General features: G+C 39.6%; 1 protein-coding gene across 7 annotated transcripts in view; it reads right to left on the bottom strand.

Moving 5' to 3' along the window:
- LOC138853411 (FH1/FH2 domain-containing protein 3-like) overlaps positions 1-21125 on the bottom strand; it is a 35455-nt gene extending 14330 nt beyond the window's left edge. Inside the window, exons 1-5 of one of the 7 annotated variants that reach the window (XM_070089812.1) lie at positions 20723-21125; positions 16163-16348; positions 10413-10555; positions 9727-9861; positions 7264-7457 (exon numbers count right to left, since the gene is read on the bottom strand). In XM_070089812.1, the coding sequence (XP_069945913.1) occupies positions 9849-9861; positions 10413-10555; positions 16163-16243 (237 nt within the window). In that variant the 5' untranslated portion in view covers positions 16244-16348; positions 20723-21125 and the 3' untranslated portion in view covers positions 7264-7457; positions 9727-9848. Of the gene's footprint in view, positions 1-1158; positions 2594-2978; positions 3292-7263; positions 7458-8170; positions 8246-9726; positions 9862-10412; positions 10556-16147; positions 18766-20722 lie in introns of those variants that run through there. The other 6 variants (XR_011392590.1, XR_011392589.1, XM_070089811.1 and 3 more) reach the window with 6 other exon arrangements.
- Between the last annotated feature and the right edge of the window lie 231 nt (positions 21126-21356).

The following is a 21356-nucleotide window of genomic DNA, read 5'->3' as shown; positions in this document are numbered from 1 at the left end:
AGAATTTAGTCCACTGTTCAGTCTGAAACTGAGCGTGGAAAGGTAGTGAAGGACGTGTCGATCGTTTCCGAGAAGAACGAGAAGGTGAAGGTGGAGAAGTATCATCAGCAGGTAATTGTCGTTGACGTTTAGGCGTGGGACCAGAGTTGGTCCGACGTGGAACGGGTCGGCGATTTGAAAATTGCCGCACCGTAGAGGGAGAGGCCGGAAGCATAGTCAGAGGAGAGCGAAGGTCTGATAAATCGAAGGAGTCAGTCGAGGCCTCAGTACCTGAAGCGGGTGAGGAAACAGCACCGGCAATAGGTACAGAGGCATGAGGAATGTCTGAAGAGTGGTCCAAAGACGAGGCGGGGTCAGAACGGGGTGCGGTATCAAGAAGGGGCCCGGGGGTACCAGGTTCATGGACTAGGGCTGCCATGGTTAGGTTACTTCTTTCTTTTTGTTTTTAAGAAAAAAAAAGAAAGAAGAAAAGAAAATAAAAATAAAAAAAAGAAAAAAAAAGGGGGGACCGGGGAGGGATAGTTCCTAGGAGGAATGAAAGGGCCAGAAATCTCCCTCCGCGCCCAAGAGGACTCGACACCGCTAGTAGCGCAGATGCAGCATGGAACCCGTGCCATACCCTACCCTTCATGCCAGTAAACCAGCAATCTGGGATAGCAACCTCACATCTGCCGAGCTACCTCGGTGGACAAAAGAGAGGGCGGCCGGATATCCGCCACAAAGCATACCTCCTTCAGCCACCACCCCCGGAATCCGAAAGGTGGCTTCCAGAGATACACCCGTCGCCCAAAAGACACCCAAAGCTACTCCGGGATACCGCATTGTTACTCATAAAGACCACAATACAAAAAAAAACGTCACAAAAAATGGAATATAAAACTAATAGAAAACTGCCAAAGATTTATATCATTATATGAGCACTTTCAAATGCAGTGGAACCTCAGCTTATGAACTTAATCCATTCCGTGACCTTGTTTGTATCCTGATTTGTTCGTATGCTGAGTCAGTTTTCTTCATTTAAATTAACTGAAAAGCCATTAATCCTTTCCAGTGGAATTCCTGCTCTCAGAGGGAGGAAAAATACACTTAAATATAGAGCTAATATCAACTCTACAGCTTATTTATCTATCACAATTGCTCTAATATGACATAATAAACAATATAAATAACATAGAAACCTGATATATACTCTAGAATAAAATATGTCATTATGTGACAAGTGGAGGCGGCTATAACTGCTCCCGCATTGTTGTGGTATTCACTGCCATCTAGTGACAGCCTTTTGAAGCCGTCTATTATTATAATTATCATTATAGTACATTATTATTATATACGTATTATTATTATATTGATTCAGGCTTAATTTAGGGAACTGGAACACAGATCCAATTCCATAGATCAAGAGCCCCTCACCATGTACGTACTACTACTACTACTACTACTAATAATAATAATAATAATAATAATAATAAAAGGCTGCCAGTAGTTGGCACCACCATCAGCAAAACATTGGTAACCACTACCTTTCACCTGTCTAGACTTAAGTAGTCTATAAGTGTTAGGTTAAGTCTGCCTGAAATGCCTCGGCATGATAGTGGCTTTCTTTGCTCCAATCATGTTATATGTAAACACACACTGTAACCTTTGCAGAGAAATAAATATTTTATTTATTTATTTAAGGAACCTCCCTTGAGGAGGAAGTACACACCTTCAAATTTTGTTCATATCCAGAAGCAAAAAATTGACTGAATGACGGTTCGTATCCTGAAAAGTTCGCATGGTGGGGCATTCATAAGCCGAGGTTCCATTGTATAGGGAAAATGATTAATCATTTCCCATGAAAAAAATCCTATTGTTATTGGCATATTATACAATGATGGGGTTGTAAAAATAATTTAAACACTGCTTAATACTAAAATATGTAAATACAAAAGAATTAGATGAAATAAATGCAAATTTAACCTCACTTTATTTTGCTGAAAAGAGTCGAGTGCCTACCAGGATAGTGCTGAGAAGGGAGGAGGAAATGTTATTGTTTGGAAGGAGAGTCCCCTTCTCTTTTCCCTATTTCGACCTGGTTGAAGCTCACCAAAGAACTTTGCTTCTGCCTTCTCCTCAGGATGTTTTGGAAATGTGACATAGTCTGGTCATTCCATTATTATTATTATTATAATGACAGGAGCGCTAAACCCATAGGATTATACAGCGCATGTGGGGGGATGGAAGGTATTCAGGCTCAATTCAGGGAACTGGAGCACAGATCCAATTCCCTAGATCAAGAGCCCCTCACCAGCATCAAGGAACCTCCCTTGAGGGGTGTGATATTTCCAGACACTGCTATTATGGCTTGTTTGGGATTTGTTGGGGTGGTACTGCTCTGCAAAGTTTTTGACGTCCATCTATTTGGCAAAGATTTCCTTGATTAATGAAGTAGGTACTTCCTCTATCTCCTCTTCTGAGCCTGAAGAGAGTGCATCCATCTTAGACTTGTGCTCCTCCTTCTCAAGTTCCTGTAACTCCTCAGTGGTCAGCTCTTCCCTGTGCTCCTCCACTAACTCCTCCACATCACCATCACACATCCAGACTCATGGACCTGCCCAGAGAGACAATGTCCTCCGCTGTACCATTTCCTTCATTGCTTGGTTCTTCTCATTAACTTTCTTAGAACTCATGGTTAATGAATTTACTAAAAATTTATACGACAAAACACAAAATCACGTAAAAATTCGCAGTTACAGTGCGGGTTGTTACAGTATGCAAACCTAAGTAATGTATATTAGAGCTGTGTATGCATTAGATGAATTAAATGTGGGCAGTCCTGGCTTTGTAAACAAGGGTAGCACACGATGTCATGACTCATTTTGACCCATATAAGTTCTAGCACGTGAGTCGTATTCCATAGAAAGGTCACATACCAAGCAAAAATTTTCATGTCCAAACAGGATGTATACCAAGTTGGACATATTCCAAAGCAGATGTATACTGAGGTACCAGTGTATCTGTTAATGGTATCATAAGTTCTAATAAAAAAAATATTAATAAATATTACATTGTACACTACTACGTAATTGTTATGACAAATCACAAAACACTACCTTGGTCATCAAAACTCATAAACCTGCTAACATAAACAATACATGTCTACTGACTGCGAGCAGAGACGATTATTGATAGTGAGATAGAACACTAGGCCAAAAGTTACGTGATAATGGTGTTGACATTGGGACGTGCCATTGTCGTGTTGACTTCAGTCGTTGTTGATATAGTGTTGCCACCCACTGGAATCCTTACCTGTTTTACATTATTACCAACTTAAGAAATGGTGCCTACAAATTAAAATTTTATTACAGAAACTAAAAATTATTTGTTTGAAAAAATATAACTTTCATAATATGCCTTGCTTATTAAATAAATTTGGTGCAACTGAGCATTCATTACCACTGAGATTTTCATTTTGACCTCATCTGGGTAAATTACATAAATAAATATACATACATTTATTAACCAAATTCTAATAATCACTGTCTATGATATTTCTCTATGCAACAATTTGAATTTTTGTGCAAACTGTACTGGTAAAAAAGAAAATAGGGACTCTGGCTACAGTTAAAAACTACATATCTAATAATTACTCTAAGTGCAATTATCAATAAGAAAGCATATTAGCAAGAGATGCGATGACACCCCAATTTTTACAAATTTTGTTTTAACACGTCGGTCGTCTTCCACCGAGGCAAGGTGACCCAAAGAAGAAAACACTTTCACCATCATTCACACATATCACTGTCTTTGCTGAGGTGCCCACATATGACAGTTTAGATGTCACTCCAAACAGCCAATATCCCAAACCCCTCCTTTAAGTTGACTGGATAAATATTTACTTAGATATGGCCAAAAAGGAAGCAAGGGGCTAGTAACTCTTTCTCTTCTATAAATTACTAAATGTAAAAAGAAGAAAAACTTAGAATTTTTTTTTTCGAGTCACCCTGCCTCAGTGGGAGATGACCAGTAATTTTTTTTAACACATCAGCTGTTTTCCACCAAGTTCGGGTAACCCGAAAAATAAGAAACAATTTCGTCATCACTGACTACACTGTCTTACCAATGGCATGCCAATATGACCAGTATGTTGATAAAGAAAAACATGTAAAATTCCTATGATTTGCAGCTTCATGATTCATGAACCTTTAGTCTTGTCCCTCTCTAAGGCTATTAACCCTTAAACGGTCCAAACGTGTATATATATGTTCACTCGCACAGCGCCCCGAATATTTAAAAAAAAAAAAAAAGCTTTTTTATAGAAAAAAGAGCACATTTTTTTAAGTATTTTAGAATAAAAAAAATAATTTAGGGTCAGTATTTACCGAGATATGAGGCTGAGAAGTTGGCACTGGATGCTCAGGTGACAGCAACATCGAGTCCTGCCGCTTGCAGAAGTGTTGCTGATATACCTTTTTTTCTATTTTTCATATTATTTTATGTAATTTTTATGTTCTGATAATTACAATTTGTAGTAGTTCTTGTCTTTTATAACCAATCTTTGTTCTGACACTAGTATTAGGTACTGAAATTGTACTCAAATTGTCACAAACACACTGACAGGTGGACATTTACACCTGCCTTGGTCATTTAATATTGTCTTGGAATATATACAAAGTATTTATATGTCCCAGCAATGTTTTGTATATGTGGAAGTATATAATAACAATGAGGAGGAGGAGGAGGAGGAGGAGGAGGAGGAGGAGGAGGAGGAGGAGGAGGAGGAGGAGGAGTAGGAGGAGGAGGAGGAGGAGGAGGAGGAGGAGGAGGAGGAGGAGGAGGAGGAGGAGGAGGAGGAGGAGGAGGAGGAGGAGGAGGAGGAGGAGGAGGAGGAGGAGGAGGAGGAGGAGGAGGAGGAGGAGGAGGAGGAGGAGGAGGAGGAGGAGGAGGAGGAGGAGGAGGAGGAGGAGGAGGAGGAGGAGGAGGAGGAGGAGGAGGAGGAGGAGAGGAGGAGGAGGAGGAGGAGGAGGAGGAGGAGGAGGTGGAGGAAGATGAAGAGGAAGAGGATGAGGAGGAGGAGGAGGAGGAGGAGGAGGAGGAGGAGGAGGAGATGGAGGAGGAGGAGGAGATGGAGGAGGAGGAGGAGATGGAGGAGGAGGAGGAGATGGAGGAGGAGGAGGAGGAGGAGGAGGAGGAGGTGGAGGAGGAGGAGGAGGAGGAGGAGGAGGAGGAGGAGGAGGAGGAGATGGAGGAGGAGAGGAGGAGGATGAAGAGGAGGAGGAGGAGCAGGAGGATGATGATGGATGATGATGAGGATGATGAGGAGGATGATGATGATGATGATGAGGAGGAGGATGATGATGAGGAGGAGGAGGAGATGGAGGAGGAGGAGATGGAGGAGGAGGAGGAGGAGGAGGAGGATGAGGAGGATGAGGATGATGATGATGATGATGATGATGATGATGATGATGATGATGATGATGATGATGATGATGATGATGATGATGATACATAATAATAATGATAAGTAATAATAAGTTGCCTTGAAGCATGAAAAACGAAGTCCACCCCTGACAGTGACATGATGAGATAACAACTGATAAGAGGTGGGGAGGGTGCAGCTGATAAGAAAAGATTAGAGGTGATATTTGATGAGCACTGCCCTCACTTTGTTTTGGCTGGTACACAAACATGTCTGTCTGTCTATTTGTCTGTCTGTCAAGCTCCCTGTCTATCTGTCTAGCTCTCTGTCTCAGAGAGAGCCACAAAACTGTGTCGTCATCATGTTTACTCACATCTTCAAGCAGAGTATAGCACTTTGTCTGGATTTTTTGGGTTATCCTAGGTAATTTACACTATGTCTACTTGTATTTATGTGTACCTGTGAGACAGAGATAGAGAGACAGATTGAAAGAGATACAGAGACAGACAAAGACAGATAGAGACAGACAGAGACAGACACAGATAGACACAGAGGTAGACAGAGACAGAGATAGACAGACAGATAGATAGAGGAAGATAGAGATAGAGATACAGAGATAGACAGACCCTAAACTTGGGGTTAACATCACTTTCCTCTTAAAAGAGGAGTGTTAATATGACATTACATCAGTGAATCCTTGGTGTTTACTGCACTGTTTGCTCTAGCTGGCGCTCAATTTAACTGGCGCTCCAACAAGGTACTAAGTGATCCCAGATTTTTTTAATACCACGCACACTGAGTGTTAGGACCCATTCTATGCTGACAAGGCATCTCAGGCCAATCGTGATAAATTTGAAGGCAGGAAAAATAAAACGTATATATACGTTTGGGGCGCTACGCGTAAGAACGTATATATATGTTTGGACCGTTTAAGGGTTAATTAAGGTCGACTATATTTCACTACAATGTGTCTATATCAGGGGCTACCAAACCCAGGGTTGTGACCCAATGTAAAATTGATGGAGATCCAGTGATTGTTTGGTTTGATATTCTATATATCTACCACAATTTCCTGAGGTGCTAGGTAATTACCTCCATCATTTACAATGCAAAGAAAATGTGAATGGATTGTGGAGAAATTAATCTGAGAACTAGTAATCAAAAACACCTTCAACCCTCCTGATGACTGTATTAAATCTTAAGCTTTAAATGTGCATCAATCTGTGATTGTCTTTCCATGAGTCTTATGTTTTTTTCTTGTTGTTGAGGGTTACAAGGGCCACTCACAGCTTTCACTTATCAAGCTTTGCTTCCTGATGTACAGAGAAGAAATAATACCCAAAGTTGGGCAATGACAGGAAAGGAAACAGGACTTTCCTTTGCATATAGAAACAGGAACAAAATATTCTGAGTCAGGTCAGATGGAGCCCATACCAAAGCCCCAGCAGAGTGGGAGACCTACTCCCTCACCTGAGTTCAGTAACTTACCTCTTGCCAAAACTTGTGAAACATGCATAAAGTGGAAAAATGAAGTTGATGAATGGTGCCAGCTGGCCCAGTGGATAACGCGTCTGTCTGGAGTTTTATGATTCTCTGACTGCGGGTTCAAGCCCCACCTGTGGTATGGTTTCTTTGCAATTGTGTCACTACGATTTCGTGAGCCCCTATAATAATGTGTCCACTGGGCAGAATAAGGTGAGGAAAAGTGTCCCATATAGAATGGGAGAAATTTGTCATTGATGTGAGATCACAACACCCCCATACCAAGGCTGGTACCGAAGTCATATCTTATTTCTCTCTGGTGTATGAAAAAGTACAATGTGTACTTTTTCAAATTTAAACAAACATTTCTCAATGCATACCTCTACGATCATCTTCCCGTGAGTCTTATTTCTCTCACGGTGGTTTGCGTTCTTCTGAATCTGTTGTAGTACATGCTCTTGGCAGGTCCTGCACTCCAGGGCAAAACTCACTTATTGTTGAGCACACTTGTTGAACCTTAATGTCCTGGGCTAAGTGTAGCGGTGAACCCAACCACACTAGATACCGCTGAAATCTGTAAACAAACATTGCTAGTTACAAACATTTTGCTGCACCAAAGTTAGAAAAATTACATTAACCAAAGCTTTGTTATACTTCATTAATCTATCAAGAAAGACTGACAGAGTGAGACTGTGAAAGAGTAAATAATTCTTTATTAAAACCGGTTAATTTACTTACATAAAGGTGTTCATGTTGTAATATTGTTCACATTGTAAAATAGAAACATTCTATTATTCCTGGGTCATCAATGATTCAAAGAAAGCACATTCACCAACATTCACTCAATTGTCATCTTTCCAGAAGTGTTGACAATACAGAGTATCCTCTGACTGCAACATCTCCACCCCTCCAGAGTGCAGACACTGCCCTTTCCACCTCCAGGACTCAAGTCCAGCTCACTGGTTTCCCTGAATAACTTCATAAAAATTTATGCAGAAAAAGCCACATGGGGATGGAAATCTTTAGCTCAAGATTTTTCAGTCTTGCTATGCAATATTGCAAAACTAGCAACAGATAGTAGGGGAAAAATTCTCTGAGGTGAAGCAGAAGTAAAGTGCCAGGTCATGTCACAGTAATTTATTCTGCACTGTTAACATCACCTGTTTGCCAATGTATTTCATAAAATTTTGTATTATTAAAAATCCTTATTGATATCTAAAAATCTGACCATCTTGATATTTTCTTATAATGGTGCTAGACATTCAATACTGCTTCTGTGCCCCTTACCCAGTCATCACTCGCTGATAAATAATTTCCAGAACAAATGTACGCTCTGCACAGTCTGCTACAAACTCCGGCATTCTGAAACACAAGGATGAAAAAGTTAGTGTTCATCTGTCTCCCACTCAGCAGAGGCTCACACTCCAACAGCACGTCAAGTATTAAAAATCATTTATCTCCATTCACTCCTATCAAATATGCTCATGCATGCTTGCTGGAAGTCTAAGCCCCTCGCACACAAAACCTCCTTTACCCCCTCTCTCCAACCATACCATTCCTAGGCCGACCCCTACCCCGCCTTCCCTCCACAACAGATTTATACACTCTTGAAGTCATTCTGTTTTGTTCCATTCTCTCTACATGTCCAAACCACCTCAACAACCCTTCCTCAGCCTTCTGGACAACAGTTTTGGTAATCCCGCACCTCCTCCTAACTTCCAAACTACGAATTCTCTGCATTATATTCACACCACACATTGCCCTCAGACATGACATATCCACTGCCTCCAGCCTTCTCCTCGCTGCAACATTCATCACCCATGCTTCACACCCATATAAGAGCGTTGGTAAAACTATACAGTTAAAAAATAACACATAAATAACCATTTAAGTAACATTTATGAAGGGATTCAGGGAAATCGGCAGGCCGGACTTAATTCCTGGAGATGGGAAGTACAGTGCCGGCACTCTGAAGGAGGGGTGTTAATGTTGCAGTTTTATAACTGTAGTGTAAGCATGCCTCTGGCAAGACAGTGATGGAGTGAATGTTGATGAAAGTACTCTACTGTACACCTAATATAGCACTGTACACACAATGTACAATTATGTTACAATAAACATTAAAAATCAAGGAATCAGAAGTACAGTTTAGCAAGTGAATTTTGTCTATTATTTTAAATCTCTTTATATTTAGTGTCTACCAGCACTGTTTAGGCTGACAGTACAGATGCAGAGTGAGTTCTTATTATGGAGTTAATCTTTATCAAGTTATATTCAACCAAGGTTTGTTATGAACCAGGTCTCTTTCTGCCATACTTGTAGGCATTACCTACAATGTGGAAAAAGACATTTATGTACAGTCCATGACACTTGGAAACACACTGGTAATCATTAAGTTTCCCGTAGCTCAATTCGTAGTGCACTCAACTCACACACTGAGGTCTGGGGGTCGATCCCTGGTACAGGTGGAAACATCAGGACATGTTTCCTAAGACACCTGTTGTTCATGTTCACCTAGCAGCAAAATAGGCACCTAGGTATTAGTCAACTGGTGTGGGTCACATCCTGGGACAAAAGTGACTTAATATGCCCAAAATGCTCTGCATAACAAAGGGATTTCTATATACATAGTAGTATGTCAGTGATGTTAGCTATGGTCTGTATGTCTTGTACATGTATTTGTAGAAATAAAGATTATTATTATTATTATTCATTCAACAGGTGTCTATGTATAGTCCATAACACTTGTAGACACACTGGTAATCATTCATTCAACAGCTGTCTTGCAAGTGTACAGACACCACAGTTTAAATGAACCCCTGAACTGCAACATCCCCACTTACTGTCCTGGTAAATATCCCAACCTGGGTCTTAATCCACTACTGTCCCACTCACTGGTTCACTGGAGCACACTACTGTCCCACTCACTGGTTCACTGGAACACACTACTGTCCCACTCACTGGTTCACTGGAACACACTGCAAGGAAACACAAACTGCTTAATAAAACCTCAGTTTATGCAGTGTTTCACTAACACAAATACTATGACAATGAACAAGATATTACAAGGATCCTAATTGAAATAAGTAATTTTGACTTTTCTGGGTTATCCTGGGTGATTTACACACCTATTACTTGGTATGATAATTGTACTTATGTGTACCTGTACATAAATAAACTTACGTTCTCAATGTTGTGGAAGGAAGTCATAATATTTACAGAATGCTTTTACCTACAAGATCATTCAGCAGTCTTCTCCAAAACAAGGTACCATACATACACTCATTCATATTAACACTTATACCTGTCAATAATAAAGTATATGCACAATAAAACTTCCAACCTTTAAAAATAAAAAAAAAATGCGAATTAATTTTCATTTACACTAGCAGGTTCATAATAACAATTACTGTAAATACACAATATATACACCACACAAGTACCTTCTGGTAATTATAAAAATCACATCTTAGGCAAACTGGTCTCAGTGCAGTGGAACAATGTAAATTAGCATTAATAGCCATCTTACTTGAGCTTAATCTGTGTAGGACCATCATGTTTTACAATGGCTTTTAGATGATCCCATGATTCTTTACAGTCGACCTCTATCTTGGCAATGTTATTAGACAGCTCCTCGAAGTCCACCTTCGAGACACGGGTGATTGAGTCAGTCTACAGGAAAAAATGCAAGTGGTTAATTTGCACTTGATGTATAAGACAGTGGTTCAGTGGTTCCCAACCTTCTCTGCATCATGACCCACCTTGACACTTCAAAAAATCTCATGTCCCCCTGATATAAAAATAAATTTCAATGTTGAATCCGACACTTCTTTATCTAAAACTCTATTTGTACCTCAGCTATAGCTAGTAAGACTCATTTAATGTTAAACACTTCAGAATCAGGAAAATTGGTTCCTTGACTGAACCATGTAGTGATGGCTGGCAGCCATGCATTATTATGCCCATATAAGGAAGTGTGGACAACACCAAGACTTGCAAGATCAATCTGAGTGAGTGGATAAACTGTGACGGAACATTATTGACTATCACACAGCACTGAAATGTAAACTCGTGGTCAGACCGTGTAATCTCGTGCTCAAACAGTCAACAAGGAGAACTGAAGCAAATATACAGTGTTTTAAATGCCAATAAAAGGCAACTAAAATGTCAGGAGCAAGAGGCTAGTGATCCTTTCTCCTGTATATATTACTAAATGTAAAAAGAAGAAAAACTTTTTTTTCTTTGGGTCACCCTGCATCAATGGGATGCAGCTGGTTTGTTGAAAGAAGAAGAATACAACTACTACTACTACTAATAATAATAACAACAACAATTGCTCTAGAGTAGTTTAAATGTTAGCTACTAAACTTGTACAAAATACGTATGACATTTATACAGCAAAGTGATGTCTCAGCGTCAAGTAACTCAGACTTCGTCCTACAGACACTCAGCTTTCACTGTCTCCAAGAATACGTATTTGTACAAATTTGCACTTTATTGTGCATCCCATAGTACAAGATGTCAGTGAAAAGGAAGATCTTGACTTCACCTGAAGGAAGTGCTAAGAACCAAAGGGAGGCTCTTGATCTTGAAGTGAAAATGAAGGTTATAAATGAGTATGAAGCTGGTAAGAAAGTACAAGTGATAGCCAATGACTTAAAGGTGGCGAATTCTACCATTTCCACTATCTTGAAGGATAAAGATAGAGTGAAAGAGGCAGTGAAAGCATCGACAGGATTTCAAGCCATAATAACTAGGCAGCAGAAAGGCCTCATTCAAGAACTGGAGAAATTACTGGTGATGTGGTTTGACTATCAGATACAAAAAAGAATGCCGATGAGCCTTTCAATTATTCAAGCCAAGGCACACAGTATCTTTGAGACTTTGAAGGCAGGTGAAGGTGAGGAATCAACAGAAACATTTACGGCAAGTTATGGATGAATAAAAAGTTTGATTAAATAATGTAGAAGCATGAAAAAGCTACCCAAATTAATAAAAACTGACATATATGGAGAGGCACTGGAGGATGTGTAGGGCTGGGGTATACAAGAGAGTGGAGAAGGCACCAGCAGTCTCAGTAATTCATGCTTCACCATGATGTACAGACATGTAAGCTCAAGGCACTATACAATATTGTATAATTATACTATTACTATCAATAAAGGTTATCTACCTATCACATCCATTCCAGACTAATATTAGGTATAACACAAATAAAGTAGAAGCAGGATAAAGATGCCCAAATTAATAAAAACTGATATTATATAGAGAGGTATTGAAGAGTGGAGGGCAGAGAGGGATAAAAACAAAAAAAAAAGTGACCGTGACCATAATAATAAACAGATTGAAAGGAATTTTCCAACAAACATAAAACCGAATGTTTTAATTTTTGGGTGGTGACACTTTTGAAGTGTCGGTACGGGTCATTTATTTATTTATTTATTTATTTATTAATTTGAACATGATACAGTGAAGTACAAAGTTATTACAGTGCAACATGCCAAAGCCCCTTGTATGCAGAGCATTATGAGCAGGCTTAAAATTAACTTAAGATTAACTAAGCAATGATATATTCAGTGGTAAATACATTATTGTAAATAGATAACAATTTAGCGCAAATGAATATTACAAAGACAGGTCATATGGTCATTTACTGTGTTGCTGAGAATTCTGTAGATTGGAGTACAGTGGACCCCTGGTTAACGATATTTTTTCATTCCAGAAGTATGTTCAGGTGCCAGTACTGACCGAATTTGTTCCCATAAGAAATATTGTGAAGTAAATTAGTCCATTTCAGACCTCCAAACATACATGTACAAACGCACTTACATAAATACACTTACATAATTGGTCGCATTGGAAGGTGATCGTTAAGCGGGGGTCCACTGTATTCTGTTAGGTATTGTAATTAAAAAAGTTTGATTGGGTCACAGGTTAGACATTTATGAGATACAATAATGAGAAACATTTACGAGATACAATTTATGAGATACAATTATTCAGCATTTATTTAGTTGTGGGTAAGTGATTTTTGAGAAGAGACTTGAATTTATAAACAGACAGTGTTTCTTTTATATTCACAGGTAATGAATTCCAGATTTTAGGTCATTCCTTGATTAGCGATGAAATTGTTTACCGACAGGGTCTTAGGCCCCTATCTCCGTTGTTAAGTGAAGAGAGGCTGTATTTACCTTGCACCTTATATTAAGACTACAAATATTTTAAGGTAGGTAATGAGTGTACACTATATGCATTTTATCACTCTAGGGCTCTTTAAATGTCGAAGTATATTATGTGTGGGTGCGGTGGGGGTGGCCTGGCTGGCTACCATACCTAACTTCTTACAATAAACAATACTCACTTCTCACCCTACATTAAGACTACAAACATTTTGAGGTAAGTAATGAGTGTACTGTGTGTGTATTTTACTTTTATTGTTTTTAATGCCTTGTTCTATTGCTAACTTAATATATGTTAGTGTAAACTTCTTCTTTCAACAAACAGGCTGCATCCCACCAAATCAGGGTGGCCCAAAAAGAAAAACGAAAGCTTCTCTTTTTCAACTTTAGTAATGTATACAGGAGAAGGGGTTACTAGCCCCATACTCCAGGCATTTTAGTGGCCTCTTGTGACATGCATGGCTTACAGAGGAAGAATTTTGTTCCACTTCCCCATGGAGAAGTGTAAACTTATCTGACATAATTGGAAACAAATGACGTTCTGCTTTCCTGCGATGTCCACTTTCTGACAGTAGCCTGAAACCTAACCTGCTGTATAAGTGGAGCCCTACTGTACAGGTTTCTGTTTTACACTCACTTGGCAGGATGGTAGTACCTCCCTGGGTGGCTGCTGTCTACAAACCTACTACGTAAAATAATGTAATTTATATGCAGTAAAACATTGTTAGGCACAAAAGAAAGCCACTAATGCAATTCAGGCAAGTAGAATTTCTTATAATTTCTTATATTAACATGCATAGTTCCTTTGTATAAAGGCAAAGGGGATAAAAGAGAGTGCAAAAATTATAGGGGGATAAGTCTGTTGAGTGTACCTGGTAAAGTGTATGGTAGAGTTATAATTGAAAGAATTAAGAGTAAGACGGAGAATAGGATAGCAGATGAACAAGGAGGCTTTAGGAAAGGTAGGGGGTGTGTGGACCAGGTGTTTACAGTGAAACATATAAGTGAACAGTATTTAGATAAGGCTAAAGAGGTCTTTGTGGCATTTATGGATTTGGAAAAGGCGTATGACAGGGTGGATAGGGGGGCAATGTGGCAGATGTTGCAAGTGTATGGTGTAGGAGGTAGGTTACTGAAAGCAGTGAAGAGTTTTTACGAGGATAGTGAGGCTCAAGTTAGAGTATGTAGGAAAGAGGGAAATTTTTTCCCAGTAAAAGTAGGCCTTAGACAAGGATGTGTGATGTCACCGTGGTTGTTTAATATATTTATAGATGGGGTTGTAAGAGAAGTAAATGCGAGGGTCTTGGCAAGAGGCGTGGAGTTAAAAGATAAAGAATCACACACAAAGTGGGAGTTGTCACAGCTGCTCTTTGCTGATGACACTGTGCTCTTGGGAGATTCTGAAGAGAAGTTGCAGAGATTGGTGGATGAATTTGGTAGGGTGTGCAAAAGAAGAAAATTAAAGGTGAATACAGGAAAGAGTAAGGTTATGAGGATAACAAAAAGATTAGGTGATGAAAGATTGAATATCAGATTGGAGGGAGAGAGTATGGAGGAGGTGAACGTATTCAGATATTTGGGAGTGGACGGGTCAGCAGATGGGTCTATGAAAGATGAGGTGAATCATAGAATTGATGAGGGAAAAAGAGTGAGTGGTGCACTTAGGAGTCTGTGGAGACAAAGAACTTTGTCCTTGGAGGCAAAGAGGGGAATGTATGAGAGTATAGTTTTACCAACGCTCTTATATGGGTGTGAAGCGTGGGTGATGAATGTTGCAGCGAGGAGAAGGCTGGAGGCAGTGGAGATGTCATGTCTGAGGGCAATGTGTGGTGTGAATATAATGCAGAGAATTCGTAGTTTGGAAGTTAGGAGGAGGTGCGGGATTACCAAAACTGTTGTCCAGAGGGCTGAGGAAGGGTTGTTGAGGTGGTTCGGACATGTAGAGAGAATGGAGCGAAACAGAATGACTTCAAGAGTGTATCAGTCTGTAGTGGAAGGAAGGCGGGGTAGGGGTCGGCCTAGGAAGGGTTGGAGGGAGGGGGTAAAGGAGGTTTTGTGTGCGAGGGGCTTGGACTTCCAGCAGGCATGCGTGAGCGTGTTTGATAGGAGTGAATGGAGACAAATGGTTTTTAATACTTGACGTGCTGTTGGAGTGTGAGCAAAGTAACATTTATGAAGGGATTCAGGGAAACCGGCAGGCCGGACTTGAGTCCTGGAGATGGGAAGTACAGTGCCTGCACTCTGAAGGAGGGGTGTTAATGTTGCAGTTTAAAAACTGTAGTGTAAAGCACCCTTCTGGCAAGACAGTGATGGAGTGAATGATGGTGAAAGTTTTTCTTTTTCGGGCCACCCTGCCTTGGTGGGAATCGGCCGGTGTGATAATAAAAAATAAAAATATTAACAATAGTGAAGATTGACTGTTTGTATTCTACCACTCTTCGCCTGTCTAGACTTGAGTAGTCTATAAGTATTAGGTTAAGTCTGCCTGAAATGCCTGGGCATGATAGTGGTTTTCTTCGCTCCATTCATACTACAGTGGACCCCCGCTTAACGATCACCTCCAAATGCGACCAATTATGTAAGTGTATTTATGTAAGTGCGTTTGTACGTGTATGTTTGGGGGTCTGAAATGGACTAATCTACTTCACAATATTCCTTATGGGAAAAAATTCGGTCAGTACTGGCACCTGAACATACTACTGGAATGAAAAAAGTTCGTTAACCGGGGGTCCACTGTATATGTAAACACACATTGTAACCTTAACAAAAAAATAAATATTTTATTTTATTTTATTTCTATGGTGTGAAGAAGCATTTCCATTAATTATTATTATATTCATGGGAAGTGCTAAATCCACAAGGTTCATTCAATGGAACATGGCAGAGGTGAACAAGATTTCAGAACAGAAGAGGTGGAGGTGTTAAGGGGAGGGACATGAACAGAATGGGAAGGGGAATAAGGGGAAATGCAGTTAAAAAATTCTGCAATAAAGGTGGAAGTCTCAGAGAGCAACACAGGCAGAGCAACCATGTCAGTGTTCAGCTACATGTCAAAGCAAATTCTGGTGAAAGGGACAAAAATTACCCTGTTTGTTATTACCTTCTCCATGTTCTCATAGTCTAGCTTAAAGATCCAGAGTTTTAATCTGGCGGGAAGTTTTGATATGGACGACAGCATCATAAGACACTGTTCTGCCGACCCCAGAGGAAGGTATGGGTTGCAAATGGTGGCTTCTTGAATCTTGTGCTTCTCTTATGGTGTTGGTAACATTGTAGTCAATAATTTCTGCAAGATAAGAAAATAAGTTATTCAGTGCAAAACACTACGTCATTTTTAGGTTCTGGGTATACCTAGAGAGGGTTTTGGGGGTCAGCGCCTTCATGGCCTGGTCTATGACCAGGCTTCGTGGTAGATCAGGGCCTGATCAAGCAGGCTGTAATTGCTGGCAGCACATAGACTGATGTAGGAACCACAGCCTGGCTGGTCATGTACTGACTTTACGTACCGGTCCAGTGCCTTCTTCAAGGCAGCCAGGGGTCTCTTACCAATAGAAATAAAATAGGCATAATTATTATTAATAAAGTCTAGAATAAATCATTAAATTATTACGAGGACTTACAAGCTGACATCTGAATAGTGTACAGGTGTACAAGTGTACAGGTGTACAAGTGCACAGGTGTACTAGTGTACAGGAGTACAAGTGCAGTAGGGTCTTGCCTTACGGTGTTCCGCTAATTCAGCAATTTCAAATTATGACCAAAACTTGCTATACAGCGAGTGGTCTTTCAAATATGGCACGCCCCACCCAGTTTTACATTCTCTGTGAGCTCATCTCTCTATTATGTCTGGAAACTTTCCAAACTTTCAAGTGTTTTAAAATTATTGAATATTTTATATGTACTCTGATAATTATACTTATGTGTACCTGTACCTAAATCTACTTACGCACTGTGCTGGCATGCAGGTACACATTAAAATCACTGATAGTCTCTCTACTCTTAACATAATATGTAATGCCTTGGGTGCAATAAATGTCTTATATTACGTTAATATAGACATTTCCATTAATCCATCTATGATATTCTTTTCAAACTTATATAATAAACAAGCTATGTAACATATAAACATAATAAATACACCCCATAGTAGAATAAATTAACATAAATATGAGATGTGGTAGCCAGGCGACTTGTAGGACTTGTGGTAGCCAGGCAACTTGTAGTCCAACATCACAGAAAATGTATCACTATAATATTACTGGGGGTAACTAGAAAATTATTCTTTTCATATGCCTTCACTCAGAGCGTCATTTCTTCTAAAAATGGTGTTACAGGAGAATGGGAGTGTTTCTCTTTATTTATTCTACTGTATCAATGTGGAGACAACTTGTACACAATGTAAAGTGACGAAAACCAGACACGTTCACCTGGTTTGTTTACATTACGTGTGGGTGGGGTGGGGAGCTCTGCCTTGGCTGGCTACCACCTGACTTCCTACAAATAAAACTCACCTCTCACCCTACATTACATTAAAACTACAAATATTTTAAGTTAATTAATGAATGTACTATACATCTATTTGATCGCTCTGGGGTGCTTCAATTAAATGTTGTAGTATATTACGTGTGGGTGGGGTTGGCTGACCTGGCTGGCTACCAAACTTCCCAAACCTGACTTCCTACAAATAAAACTCACCTCTTGCCCTACATTAACCCTTTCAGGGTTTCTGACGTACTAGTACGGCTTACGCACCAGGGTTATTGATGTACTAGAATGTCTAAATGCTAGCGCCTTCAAATCTAGTGAGAGAAAGCTGGTAGGCCTACATATGAAAGAATGGGTCTATGTGGTCAGTGTGCACAATATAAAAAAAAATCCTGCAGCACATAGTGCATGAGAAAAAAAAAACTCCGACCGTGTTTTTGGTTTAAAACAGCGACTTTGCAGTGTATTTTTGTATGGTATTTATGGTTATATTCTAGTTTTCCTGGTCTCATTTTATAGAATGGAAGACATATTACAGAAAGTTAGATGATTTTGATTGGTTTCATAATGAAAAGTACCTTGAAATTGAGCTCAAATTTTCAATTTTTACCAAATTTTAAAAGTAAACAAATGATGCCAAGCATCCAATACATGTCAACTGGTGAGTCTAATATTCTTTCTTTCACAAGTGCACTGATATTATTTATACTATTTCTACACCACTTCTACACTAATGCAGTAGTCTGCATAACAGTAAATCTTCTATTTTTTGTGAGAATAAAAATCCAAAGTGGAAAGCAAAAGAGATGTAAGAGGGGCCTGGGGACATGGCTAATGAACAGAGAAAGTGTTATTTTAGTGCCAGGAATGTCTGTCTTGCTTATTCTGGACCTTATTTGGAAATGGCATCTTCTGAAATTTGTGTGAAATTGTAAAGTACAGTGGAACCTCAAATATCGAACTGCTCCCAACTCAACCATTTATGTAAGTGTATTTTTGTAAGTGCTTTTATAAGTGTATTTTTGAGGGCCTGAAATGAACTAATCTAATTTACATTATTCCTGATGGGAATAAATTCATTCGGTAACGGCACTTGAACAGCCGTCTGGAACGAAGAAAGTTCGATATTTGAGGTTCCACTGTAAAAGGACACAAGTGCAAGTAATGTGACATTTTTATTGTGGCAATGTTTCGCTCTCCAGGAGCTTTGTCAAGCCGTTACAAACAGTACATGGACATAGAGGGTATATATAGGCTCAGAGTGAGGTGCAATACTAGTGGTAGTAGTAGTAGTAGTGATATAAGTTGTGGTAGTAGTAGTGATGTAAGTTGTAGTAGTAGTAGTAGTGATATAAGTTGTAGTAGTAGTAGTAGTAATACAATATGGTAGAACAATTAACTCGCACATGAGTAAAAGGATATAAAAGCTATTACTTGGGTAACATAAAAATAGGTTAGACAAATACGTATTTCTAACACCAGAGTCGCCATCGCTTCCAGCACTTCAATAAAGGATCTAACCAGGACAAAATCAAAACACCATGAACCAGTCAATGCAGGGGTTTACACTATACCCTGTGGAGGCTGCAACAAGATTTATGTAGGTGAAACAGCAAGAAACCTCGACACCCGCCTCAATGAACACATTTATGCATGTAGGAACGATAACTTGAACAACGCCTGTGTACAACACTGAAGTTCCACCGATCATCTCATGAAATTCAGGGATGCCCAATTAGTGATCAAAGAAACTAATTTCTGCAGACGCAAGTGCCTTGAATCATTACTAATCGCTGTTTCGAATACAATTAGACAAAACAAAGGCAGCTTCACCATCTCTGAAGTCTTAGCAAGAATCCTCCTGAAAACAGTAAACCCTGCCATCACATAGTCTCTCCTGTTAATACTACACAAAGCATATTACAGAGAATGAACAGTGAAACAGGCCTTCTCTATCCAGTCTCCAACAGAAATATCTGTCTAACCTATTTTTATGTTAGCCAAGTAATAGCTTTTATATCCTTTTACTCATGTGCGAGTTAATTGTTCTACCATACTGTAACTACTACTACTACTACAACTTATATCACTACTACTACCACTAGTATTGCACCTCACTCTGAGCCTATATATACCCTCTGTGTCCATGTACTGTTTGTCACGGCTTGACAAAGCTCTTGGAAAGCGAAACGTTGCCACAATAAAAATGTCACATTAGTTGCACTTGTATCCTTTTACTTTATATACTGTCGGTAATTCTACCAACATTATTAGATTGTGTGAAATTGGCAAAATTGCCAATTTCTGACCACTTTATTGGATACTTGAAATCGGTAAATGGGTGGTTTCTTGTACTCATTCGATAGAAAAAATGAAGTTCTAGTGAAATAGATATGATTGTTGTCAACTAGTACACTGAAATTGGCTGAAAACAGGGCTCAAAGTGGGTGAAATCGCCGACGCGTCAACATCGTCGAGACCGCTAACTTCGCAAGAGCATAATTCCCTAAGTTTTCCATCAAATTTCATACTTTTGGTGTCATTATGATCGGGTAAAGATTCTCTATCATTTCATAAGAAAAAATAATTGTTTTTTTCCAAAAAATGTTCGACCCTTAGAATGAGTTTAGGAGAGGGCCTCTTGACCCTGAAAGGGTTAAGACTATAAATATTTTAAGGTAATTAATGAATGTAATGTATATGTATTTTATAGCTCTGTGGAGGTTTAATTAAATGTCGTAGCATATTACGTATGGGTGGGGTGGGGTTGGCTGACCTGGCCTGGCTGGCTATCATACCTCCCAAACCTGACTTGCTACAAATAAAACTCACCTCTCACCCTACATTAGGACTATAAATATTTTAAGGTAAGTAATGGGTGTACTGGGTATGTATTTTACTTTTTATTGCTTTTAATGCCTAGTTGCATTGCTAACTTAATAGATGTTAGTGTAAACTTCTTATCTGACATTTATATGCATTTATAAGTGGAAAAAATGGTGTTCTGTTATCCGGCGCTGTCTGCTTTCCAGCAGTGACCTGGAACCTAACCTGCTGTATAAATGGGGACTACTGTATACAAGTGTTCAGGTGTATAAATGCACAAATGTACAGGTGTGCAAGTATACAAATGTAATAAACATGCACATTAATCAATGAAGTTTAGAGTGACTACACTCTGAAGAAGAGGCGAGGATGTTGTTGTTGGTAGGTTGATCTGAACTGTGGTGTCATCACACTTCTGGCGAGGATGTTGTTGTTGGTAGGTTGATCTGAACTGTGGTGTCATCACACTTCTGGTGAGGATGTTGTTGTTGGAAGGTTGATTTGAACTGTGGTGTCATCACACTTCTGGCGAGGATGCTGTTGTTGGTAGGTTCATCTGAACTGTGGTGTCATCACACTTCTGGCGAGGATGTTGTTGTTGGTAGGTTCATCTGAACTGTGGTGTCATCACACTTCTGGTGAGGATGTTGTTGTTGGTAGGTTGATCTGAACTGTGGTGTCATCACACTTCTGGCGAGGATGTTGTTGGAAGGTTGATCTGAACTGTGGTGTCATCACACTTCTGGCGAGGATGTTGTTGGACTGAACTGTGATTACAGGCAATGTGACAGAATGAATGATGTGAATGTGCTTGCTTTTTGTTGTGGTGAGTCACCACTACTACTTAGATGAGAGATGGCTGGTGTGTTAAACAAAGAAAATAAAAGAGGGGGGAGGGAGGGACACAAACAGAAGCACAGAGGGGGAGAGATGGACACACATACAGGCAGAGAGGGGGAGGGAGGGACACACACACATACAGG

Source organism: Cherax quadricarinatus, chromosome 30 (genome assembly GCF_038502225.1).
Source record: "Cherax quadricarinatus isolate ZL_2023a chromosome 30, ASM3850222v1, whole genome shotgun sequence".
In the NCBI taxonomy this organism is placed as follows: Eukaryota; Metazoa; Arthropoda; class Malacostraca; order Decapoda; family Parastacidae; genus Cherax; species Cherax quadricarinatus.
The sequence above is the reverse complement of the archived record's forward strand: the minus strand, read 5'-3'. Positions and strand labels throughout refer to the sequence as shown.